This window comes from Chelonia mydas, chromosome 10 (genome assembly GCF_015237465.2).
Source record: "Chelonia mydas isolate rCheMyd1 chromosome 10, rCheMyd1.pri.v2, whole genome shotgun sequence".
Classification (NCBI taxonomy): Eukaryota; Metazoa; Chordata; order Testudines; family Cheloniidae; genus Chelonia; species Chelonia mydas.
The window spans coordinates 53,417,973-53,429,623 of record NC_051250.2 but is presented as its reverse complement, the minus strand read 5'-3'; the positions used below and the strand labels follow the sequence as shown (position 1 = coordinate 53,429,623).

The 11,651-nt window shown below is 44.3% G+C and overlaps 1 protein-coding gene across 1 annotated transcript; it reads left to right on the top strand.

Annotated features, from left to right (window-relative positions):
• Positions 1–1,051: 1,051 nt before the first annotated feature.
• GCNT3 (glucosaminyl (N-acetyl) transferase 3, mucin type) lies at positions 1,052–3,490 on the top strand. The gene has a single exon (XM_007053771.4). It carries the CDS (start codon positions 1,237–1,239, stop codon positions 2,548–2,550), a length of 1,314 nt encoding a protein of 437 aa, XP_007053833.2. The 5' UTR covers positions 1,052–1,236; the 3' UTR covers positions 2,551–3,490.
• The last annotated feature ends 8,161 nt before the right edge of the window (positions 3,491–11,651 follow it).

Genomic DNA, 11,651 nt, shown 5'->3' with positions numbered 1-11,651 from the left:
CAGGGTGCAAATATTTGTATGTGAGGGCAACTTGGCAGTCACAGATGGTCTCATCACTCAAACCAAGCCAGGAGAGGGGGACATGGGAAGAGAAGACGCCCGGGAAGTGGAGCACGCCCCCCACCCTTTGCCCCCGTTTTAGGAGTCAGGGATCATACTGAAGGTAGCAGCGAGAGGGGGAAAGTCAGGTAGGGAAACAGGGAGGGAGCGGGAGGTAGGGAGACAGTGGGAGAAGCAAGAGGGGAATCTATTTGCTGCCTCGCTCTTGATCCAGATATAGGTGAGCCCAGGAGAGCGAAGTTGGGAAAGCCACATTCATGCTTCGCCATGTTGGAAGGGTGCCAAGATTTTCGTCTGAAGTAGTGCGCATGCCGATCAACGGGTCTTCAAATCAACCTCACTTCGCTGCTATTGTCAGCTCCACAGGGCAGAGTTACTTTTCGAGGGACTATTTCTTGCATTATTTTAACGAAGCTAATATCTTAGATCGCCATAAAAATTACCTAGAAACGAATGAGTGGAGGAGACCCTTGTCTGTGGATTGATTTCCCTGTCTAGAAAGTCAAGCAGAGATGGTGACGGACCAGAGCTCAAAGGCGTCTTCTTGTCAATGCAGGATTGTTCCTTACTGTGTATTTGCAAAGCTTCCTATAGCCCAGGGTTTCTAGGCTGCATTACTTTGAACTGTGTAGGAAGTGGGCATCTTGTGGCTCATGGCCGCAGGGAGCCAGCGATGAAAGGTAAAGGTTGTGTATTCCTCAGATTTTTGCCGCAGGAGACAACGCAACCAGTCCAACTACTGAATGTACCAGAAATTCCAGTACCTATTAAAGATAGAGCCACGTAGGGGGAAGTGGGAGAGGAGAAACCTCCGATTTTTAGGTCACCTATTGTACTTTGACTTCAGTGCAAAGTATTTCCACACCTCAGGATGTGGGGAGGGGCGGGGGGAGAAACCAAGCTGGTGACTAAGCCTCTGCCCCTCCCTGGCTGAGCAGAGCTCAGGTGACAGTACACGAAAGGAAGCGCAGGGTGTGGAACCGCTGCTCTTTATGCGCCTGCTTCCCAGGATACATTCACTCACGGAGATCGAACCGTCCGATCATCAACCGGGAGGCAGATTTTGTATCCCCAAATCCTGCTGATTAAGAGGGACTTTATTTAGGAAGTGGATTTATCACTGGAAAGAAACTTTTCGAGTCAGTTGCGAAGATTCTCCCCCCCCTCCCCCCCAAGATGTTTCGGGAAATAAAGTATCGGTGTCAGATTCAGCGCCTGTTGTTCATGGGATTTCTGATGCTGTTTGCCACGGTGGTGCTGAAATACTCCTCCTGGGAATGCAACTTCAGTGATCTCGGGAAAGAGACAGTGCATATGAAAAGCGAGGGTTGCAAGGATCATCTCTACCAGTCTCTGAAGTTGTCTCCCAGGGGCCGGATCAACTGCTCTCGGATCATCAGAGGGGATGTGAAAGCCGTAGAGGAGGCTCTTTTGAGCAGGCTACAGACGAAAACTAAATATGAGCCTTTAACCCCGAAAGATTACGTGAATTTGACTAAGGACTGCGCTCACTTTAAACAGCGCAGGAAGTTTGTCGAGTTCCCACTGAGCAAAGAGGAGGAGGATTTTCCTATTGCATATTCCATGGTAGTGCATGAGAAGATTGAGATATTCGAAAGATTGTTAAGGTCCATCTACACGCCCCAGAATATATACTGTATCCACGTAGATCTAAAATCCCTGGACGAATTCAAGGAGGCAGTCCGAGGGATCGCCTCGTGCTTCGAAAATGTCTTTGTGGCCACTAAACTGGAGAGAGTAGTGTACGCGTCCTGGTCCCGGGTCCAAGCGGACCTGAACTGCATGGAGGACCTACTCAAGAGCAACGTGCCTTGGAGGTATCTCTTGAACACTTGCGGCACCGATTTCCCCATCAAGACCAACGCCGAGATTGTCCGAACCCTGAAGTTTCTAAACGGGAAAAACAATATGGAATCCGAGAAACCCTCTTCGATCAAGGAGGCTCGCTGGAAGTACCACCACCACGTGGAGAACTCGGTGATCCGAACCACCGAGGAGAAGAGCCTCCCGCCCCAGGCCTCACCCATGTTCACGGGCAATGCCTATGTTGTGGTCACAAGGGACTTTGTTCAAGCCCTCTTTGAAAACCCGACGGCGCAGCAGCTGCTGGAGTGGTCAAAAGATACTTACAGCCCAGATGAACATATCTGGGCCACCCTCCACCGGATGCCAGGCATGCCAGGATCGGTGCCTTATAACAATAAGTATGAGGTCTCCGATGTCAATGCTGTTGCTAGATTGGTGAAGTGGAACTACCTGGAGGGCGATGTCAGGAAAGGGGCACCCTACCCGCCGTGTACGGGTGCCCACCAACGGGCGGTCTGTGTGTATGGGGTAGGTGATCTTCACTGGATGCTCCAAAACCACCATCTGCTAGCCAACAAGTTTGACCCAAAGGTAGATGAAAACGCAATCCAGTGTCTGGAGGAATATCTACGTTACAAGTCGGTGTATGGGAAAAATCTCTGAGAGCCTGTCAGGCCTGGCAAGGTGAAAACACAAATCTTGAGAGCGACCTGTAAAGAACTTCACCAAAAAATGCGATGTAAAATTTACACAGCACTTGGTTTTAGCTCGCACTCTCAGCAAGCGGGGGATTTTGCTCTGCATACAGTACTGGTCACTGAATTCACAGACTTGAGACTATCGACCGTATTTTTCCTATGGTAAAAATCTTAATATATGCTGTCCGAATTACATTGAAACCTCTCCAGGAGATTCTAGACAGCCTCATGTTGTCAGTACAGAGTCAGATTCTGATCCACCTTGAACAGAAAACCTCCAGTAAGCGATTGCCCTGTCCTTGGGCGTGGTTGCTCAGGACGGATTTCACTGTATTTCAGTTGGAATAAAAGCTTTTTCATATGAAGGAAACAAAAAGGAATTTGCTAATCACTTTGAATGTCTGTTTAATTTGCTTCCTCCATTCCACCGTTGAGGTTGCATTCTAAAGTAATTGTCCTTTTGTAGTTTATGCTATAAAATAAGGAGACTCCTACTGTAGAGGGGGAAATAAGATTTAACCTGGTTATCAGCCGCAGTCATTTTTCTATTTAAGTGTCTCTTCTGTGGGAACTGTATTATTCTCAGGATGTGGCTTGAGAGGGTAATATTCAGGACCTGTTTATTCTCAAATCCAGTCTGCATGGAGTTAGCAGTCAGTACCAGGACATGCTATCTAGAGTAAACATTTTCTGTGGAAAATCCTAACTGTAGAAATCGATAGATTTAAATTATGCTTTAAGTGTATATAGTGTAAACTGCAATTCAAGAGTATTCAGATGTGGAGTGCTGGTACAGTCCTCTGTTTCTGTGATAAAGTGATTGATCTAGAAGTTGTACATAAGCAGCACATTTCATCCCCACTGGTCTTGGGGAAAGAGCCCCCACTTTTTTTTGGGGGGGGGGGAGTCACAAAAATAAAAAATTGCAGCATAACTTTTTTCTGCTTTGTGGTGAAAGTTTGGAAGAACTACTTTATCTGTAGACATGATTTCCTGGTACATTAGCACACAATAGCAATCTTAAAAGATAAAAATATTTTAAGGAATATTATAAACCTTAACATTGTTTGAACATAGCATGTGTGTTTTGGTTGAAAAGCAGGCAGTAGATTTACTATGAATCAACATTTCTTTTATTCCTGCTTCCCTTTTCTTTCTGCCTTGTTTCCCTCTATGTTTTACTAATCTTTCACATACACACTCCAAAGACAGAGATTACTTGGTTTCCTTGCATTTCCTTGTGTATGGTTAACCACAAATGTCCACGTTGTGAGATTGTGTAAATTAGTTTTCTAGCCTCTTTTCCTGGTTCTGCCTGGTCAGTTGCTTATATTTAAAAATAAGGGTGGGCAAATGACTCTTGAAAACATTGAGAAAGTTTTTTCCTTTGTAGAGTAGAAAGAAACCCAGAGTGGAATGCAGGATTAAAGGTTCAGATCAGTTCATAAAAGAGCACAAACAACTTTACATAGTTTACTTTCTTTGCCCAATGCTGTGCCTACATGCCAGAGGTGGCTTTCCAGACACCATCCTTTCTACTACCTAACTTGGATTGACACGACTGTCTTTTACTATCTCAACCAGTTTGGCTTGGTTTGTTTTAAACATGCCACTAACAAAAAGCTAATCAGAAGCTATGTTTTGTATATTTAATTTTGTCCCTTAGAGTTAAAAAAATAATGAAAATATAAAACCCCAGCTCCTTGGGTATTTTGTAGCCTTTATGTCTTAACTGTTGAGACTACAATAGGACGGGGAGACCGGAGATCTAGGTTTTACTGACCTGCTGCATGACCAAAGCCATTTAACTTCTGTGCCTCAGTTTTTTCATCTGAGGAAACTGGGACAATAACCCTTAACTCTAGTGGTATTGTGAGGCTAAATTCGGTGAGATTCTTTGATAAAAGGTGCCATAAGTTATAGTTATAAAGAGAACCCTGAGACCCAGTCAGAATTAAGACCGCCAAGATTTCCATGGAAAGCAGGGACTTTGCCCCCAAATCTTAGTCAAATCAAACATTACTCAACTCATCCCTTCTCTCTCTACAACTTCTCTTGTAATGGATGGGGGCTGGAGGGGGAAACACTCATGAGTGTTTATACTGAACCCACCCCAAGAGCTTTGCCAGTTAATCCAGCCGGCTTCCATGGGCCCCATCTGCTTTTCCTTGTGTGTCACCTTGAGCCTTAGCTCATTCCTCTCTGTGCTATTACCCTATCTGTATACATTTCACTAGTGCAGCACTATAATACCGTGGCTGCTGGCAGACAGCCACTATTACCCTACTGATGTCTGAGGCAACTCCAGGGCAGCTGGCTGGAGGGATGAAAATGAGGGTGACTGAAATCATGATTTCAACCATTTGATTTTCTTTTTAAATAATTGATTTAAATCAGGTTGCAATTACGTAAAACTAAATTGAAAAAATGTATGCAATTGCAACTTCAGATTAAACCGTATCATGAACGCCATTATAAATGCTGTTTTTTAAAATGCCACAACTGGTAGGGAATCTGAATGTTACAAAACTGCTATAAGCAATAGCAAATATTAACAATTAGGGCCCTGATCCCACAAACACCTAATCAAGTAGGTGACTTTACTCACACAACTAAACCCATTCACTTCAATGGGACTACTCATGTGCTTCAAGTTAGGCATGGGCATAAATGTTTGCTGCATCAGTGGCTAAAACTATTTCTATTAAAAACTTTAGTGCCATAAAATCGGTCACTTGCATACAAGAAGTTATGGATATTTTCAGTGGGTTAGAAAATGTATTGTGAATTTTTCATATTCACAGGGCAACTTTTCAAAATAAGAAACTTAACTTTAAGTGCCTAAATCTGAATTAAAAGCCTAAGATCAAGATTTTTAAAAAGCATCTAGAATGACTATGGTGCACATGCCCATTGACGTCAGAGTGCAAACTTCACCAGAAATGCATAGCCTGGTCAAAGCATTTCAGGTTTCTTAATTTGTGAAGGTTCACTGTATCTGAGGGTGGTAATGGTTGCAAATATAGCAGGGACTATTTCCTTATCAATTTTGTATGAGAGCTGGTGGTGTTCTCACCGAAGGAAGTTAATGAGACCCTGGATTCTTTTTTCAAGACATATGACCATTTTAAATCAGATTTATTTATTTTGGAGAAAACATCTCTACATAAAATATACTACCAATTAGGAAGCTAGCGCTAAACACAAGACAAATAGCTGAACTGAATGAGACTGTAAAATAAGTAAAAAGCTAGACACACATTTTAAAAATCTGAATTTAAATTTTAAAAAGTCAATCTAAATAAAATTTTTAAAAAATAATTTTATCCACTTTATATGCCAGTGAAACTACCCTGAGTTATGTCCTTTCAAATGGGACTATTTAGCTCCTCCCCCACCCCTCAACTGTTTTTGCTGCCAAATTAACATTTATTTGTTGGACACCTCCCTCTGCTTTCCTGCAGATAGTTTTGGAGGAGTCAGGCTGACCACTAGTACGTCACTGATCAATCCGCAGTAGAAACTATGATTATTCAGTTGCCAGGATATTTGCTAATTAAATTGTCACCTCAACCCTATCCAAAGGATATGCTGGAAATGAGCATCTGTCCTTCCGGCTTTGGGAAGAGTGGAAATTTAGGATTCATCTACTCTACAAACTGGAGCCACAAGCGAGCCATGTGTGTTCTCTGACAGTTATGCAGGCCGGCCTAGAATAACTTTATGCAGACTCAGGTCCTTTGATCCAGGTTAGACCAGTCTGTACTCTGATTCCTGAGGGTGAAGCTTCAAGAGACTTGTTACCTGCATCATTTCAGTATTGTGCCTTATTCACAGGAAGCATTCCTTACTTTACCCCTTTAGCCAGGAATACAACAACTAGCAAGCCCATAAAGATACATATATTAACACGATAGTCTGAATATTCCCTAGTGTCTGTCACATCTCAATACAATAGGCTTTGAGTATTCCATGATTCTATAGCATCCAAGTGTCCCATACACTTCCAGATCTGTTAGAGTAATTTATAATCCCTTTGTAATCATTCTATATACATTTTGCCATTGTCACTTTTGCCTCCCCCCTTAAGCGTTAAATATATTGTCCCCAGAGAACGTTAATTTTTATTGTTTAAGACACTTGGAAAGGCATATGTTAGACTTGTTCCAGACCAGAATTTTATGGAGTAGTTAGCAGAAATAAGCATGCTGGTTTGGGGAAACTAAGAACTAACACAAGCTTCTGTCCCAGATTCAAAGTTTGGGAAAGATTGAATTTGCTTTTTCTCTTGTCCATTGCCACTCCCCACCAAAATCTCTGCCTGTGCTCCTTGCCATTATTGATTTCATCTGGAGGCAGAAACACTAAAATACTGTGAAGTTGCTTTTGTATCATGTCTGTCCTGATTTGTACCAGGAAGTGCTAAACATCATGTGCACTCCCTAGCTCTTTTAGGCCACAGAAGTTCAGATAAGCCGCCCAACTGACACTGATAAAAAAGTGTAATAAAAGTGTAACATCTGTTTTCTGTGTGGCAAAACTATTTACAGTGCAATCTTGCTTGAACCCATGCACTTTCTTTCAGGGGCAGCAGCTTTGTGTAATTTTCGGCGGTGCCCAGAACAGGTCCAAGTCCTGCCTCCCCACACCTGCCTTGTAAGCCAATTTTTTTTAATAATATAAAAATGGACTGGAAACAGCAAGCATTTAACAGTTTCCCTATATTGCACATGTGAGTGTGTGTGGGGAGGATGAGGGCTCTGGCTGGGGGTGAAGGCTCTGGGGTGGGGCTGGAGATTAGGGGTTTGAGGTGTGGGAGGGGGCTCAGGTAGGGCGGAGGGTTGGGGTGTGGGGGGGATGAGGGCCTTGGGGGGCTCAGGGCTGGGGCAGAGGGTTGGGGCTCTGGGGGTGAGGGCTCTGGCTGGGGGTGCATGCTCTGGGGTGGGCCTGGGGATGAGGAGTTTGGGATGCAGGCAGGCTACCCCAGGGCTGGGGCCAGAGAGGAGGACTCCACAGTCCCTCCAGCCCTCTCCCTGAGGGGAGTGCCAAGGGAGAGGGTCCCCCATTCTCCCTGGCAGCATACTCACCGGCACGGTCACTCCATGTACTCCTAGGGGCCAGGACCCTCAGATCCAGGAAGCCTCCTCACCTCCCCTGTGGTGGGCGCCGGGTGGGGGCAGGGGACTGCCATCACATGTGGCCGCCTCTCCCGCTGCAGCCCCTCACCATAGCCTCACGGGAGATGGGGCTGCCCTTTGCCCAGCGTGGGGCAGGAGTGGTGGCTGCGGGCGGGGTAGGGGGAAATATATATATCACATGGTCAGACAATCACCCAAGCCCCAGCAGCTGCTCAGGTGAGGTCTAGACTCCGTCTCCCAGAAGCCCCTCAGCGTCGCCTCCCGGTGGGTGCTGAGGGAGGGAAGGGCTGCCAATCGTGTGCGCTTTTTCCCCTCCACAGGTGCAGCAGTCGCCTCAGCCTGCTGCCAGTGCCGCTCTTGTGTGGTAGGCAGGGATGCTCTGGGGCCAAGGGGGCAGCAGGCAGGGCCGGGGAAGAAACCCAGCTCCAAACATCGGTGGAGCTGGGCCCCTGGGCCTTGAATATTCCTGGAGGCTGGGCACCACAGGCCCATACAACATTTTCCCTGCTTTCTTTTGAGCTTCAGCTGGTCTAGAGTGACTTGGTAGATGCATTTTTTTCTTCCTCACCCTCATATGCTATCCCCTCATAACACTGCCAAAAACTGAGGAAGAGGTTTAGCTTAGTCCACCCTCAGGAAACTGATAAATAGACCTTCCACGTTAACTCAGTGACATAGTGATTAACCTTAGTCTTACCAAGGAGCTAGACCATGAAAATGTATTAAATGTAGCAATCAGGTATGCTGTAGAATTGGAATATTTAATTATAAACCTAATGAAACATTGAGAATTAAGTCAGCTTGGTTAATGCAGTTTTAACTGCAAGGAAGCAGAATAGACACAGGCCTAAACCTCAGGGCTAGACACTTGTGATAAACTAAACTCTTCCTAAAATTACAACTGACCCTGCCTGTACAAAACCTAGCATTACTGCAGTGGGCTCTGGATCAGCCCTTTGTGCAAAGTATTCTGGTCAGTCAGTAGCAGAGGTGGAAACAGAGCTCAGGAGTTCTGGACTCTCCTTCTAGGCCTTGTGGCCTTCAAAAGGTACGTTTACACTGCAAGGACCAAAATACACACTGCTGCAGCAAGTCTCAGATCCTGGGTCAGCTGACTTGGGCTCACACTACGGGGTTAAAAATAGTAGCATAGATGTTTGGGATTGGGCTGGAGCCCAAGAGCTAAGGCACCCCCCTTGCTGGGTTTCAGAGCCCAGTCCAGGTGGGAACAGCTATGCTACCTTTTTTAGCTCTGCAGTGTGAGCCCAAGTCAGTTGACCTGAGCTCTGAGACTCGCTGCCACAGGGGTTTATTTTTACAGCGTAGATGTACCCTGAGGAGTCTTCAGCCTGGCAGTATTTTTGCTCCTCTGAAAATTCACCCTAGTCATCAGGCATGATAAAAATTAAGACTTTACTCATTTCTAAGCTAGGATTCCCATAATTTATGTGGCATACAAATGTCATCTTATTTTTGAGCATGTGTAGTGGTAGGACAATTATATAGAGATTCACACTGGATAACCTACAAAACTCAGTCATGTGGCTTCATCTCTTGTAACTAATTCAGCCACCCCAATCTCAGGCCTTTAAGAGTGTTATATCAATTACAGCATATTACATGACAGCATAAGCAGCACATACCACTTGGCTTCAATGGGCTTTGGATCAGAACTTAGACCCTGAGCTGTTGAAACAGGAAATCTGTTTACGCAGGGCATGTCAGAGAAATAACTTAAGCAGTCATTGCTATTAAGTACCTCTGAGCTTATCACATGAATGCCTTAGTTAATTAGATAGCATACTGTCCTTTGTCCCACTGACTTCTCCAAATGACAGACATTAGATTTCGTAGAAGTTACCATAGAAGCACAGTTTGGCACTCCCATATCCAAGGTTCTAATGGAGATACAGAAGGAAAGAGTATCTAGTTCCTGTTTGGCCATTACTCACCATTTAATTCAAAAATATTTGAGTCCAAAAAGAGGAGTCCTGTATCTTGCTGATAAATTTTTTTTTTTTAAACTCAGACTCTTTTCAGAATTGAGTTAGTTTCTTACGGAAGGACAAGAGTTAACCCCAGAGATGAGCAAAGACAAATATTCTGACGAAGCAATGTTCTTAACAGTTCCATTCAAAAAACATTAGAATGATCAGATTTGTGAACCAAGGCATACATACCAAACCAGCAGTTCCACTCTAGATTAGTTAAGGGACAATGATTACAATCAGAATAATACTCAACTCTTATCGAGATCCACAGAGGGTCAGAATCATTATATCCTTTTACACTTTAGGAAACTGAGGCACAAAGACATGCTGTGACTTGCCCTAGATCACCCAGCAGGCCAATGGCAATGCCAGGACTAGGAACCAGGTCTCCTGAGTCCCAGTCCAGTACTTCACCCATTAGCCCACACATGTAATCTACCCATTCCTCCATAAATGGGTTCAAACCTCAGACTGTCCAGAACATTACTGATGGAAATTAAATAGTTTACATATAGAAGTATCCACACCAGAAACCTTGTTAGTTACTCATCCAATCAACGAACCAACATACATTGTGGCCGATATCTACAAACTTCACATTTTGAATATCACATGGCTAGCAATCAACTGCTTATAAAATCTATTGCCCAAGAATGAGGTAAATTAACTATCTGGCCAATAACGTGAAACAAATCTGAGGAAGCCAGTTTGTTCTCAAACTGAAAAAGGCAAAAAGTTGATGAATAAATGATTCATGATTGTTCACCTGGCTCTAGCTAAGACAAGCAAAACAGAGGTCTTGACTATTCGCAGTTACTGAAGATCCCCTGGCACTCTGCAAGAATCAAGGAGCTAGTATCAGTGAACTGACCAGATTCCAACATTTGACGTACTTAAGGAGGTAGTCTTGATACTGTTCTATAGGTTCCTCCAGCCCTCCCCAGGAAATATTGACTTAGGACCCAGTCCTGCTTGGAGCACCACGCTGCCCTGCACCCACTGAGAGCCCCACTAAAGCCAATGAGGTTCCATACAAGGATTTGTCCTTGCAGATTTCAGGGCCTTAGCCCAGCTGTTGTTCTGGATAGGAGTACATTAGACATTTACCAATAATCTTTTAGATGAGACTGACATTTATTGGCTAATTCTGATTCGGACCATTGAGACGCAACTCAGCTGGCTTTAGTGTCATGTTTTAGGTCAAGTTCTCATTTATCTTCACAAAAGGTACTTGATGTGAACTGTAGTCAGTATAACGAACAGTGACAACAGACACCTGCAGGGAATGCTAGCAAAGCTTCCGCAGTCATCCCTTCTTTCTCTACTCAGAGAAAGGTTGCCACAGGTGTCTTTGTTTTCCAAGATCCTACTTTTACATGTGTAGATGTGAGTGAGAGAGAAATAGAACAGAAAAGGAGGATTAAATTAAAATATATTAAGAAGAAACTAAATTAAGTAATAAATCACAAACAGAACCAGGGGCAAGAGATACAATAGACCACTAGGAAAATCTGCAGAGTTATCGTTGAGGCAAATGTGGGATCATCTCTTTTCTCATTGGACTATGGCAGAATTTCCTAGCTGTGAGAGAACGGCCAGGGAGAGAGCTCAAGCAAACTGGGATCACAGCAGAATACTACACACTTCCTTTAAACATTTGTAGAATTCAGATGCTTTGAGAACAAGAAGAGAAAACATAAAATATCTTACCCTTCCAAGGCCCTGCCACAAAGAGAAGACTCATTTCTGCTACAGTCCCAAAATAAGGGAAGAGAATACTTACCCCACCACAACAAACCACCTAAGCACTATCTAACTTCAAGCCAGCATGTACCCTTCCTGCAGGCTTATATACCCCACACCTCTCCAGGGAAACAGCTGCCTGCTGCTAACAAGACTGGCTAGCCTTCTTACAAGGAACACTTGCACTGCCACCC

Excerpts from the sequence above, each read along its gene's own strand:
- GCNT3 (XM_007053771.4), top strand. The coding sequence starts at position 1,237 with ATGTTTCGGGAAATAAAGTATCGGTGTCAGATTCAGCGCCTGTTGTTC.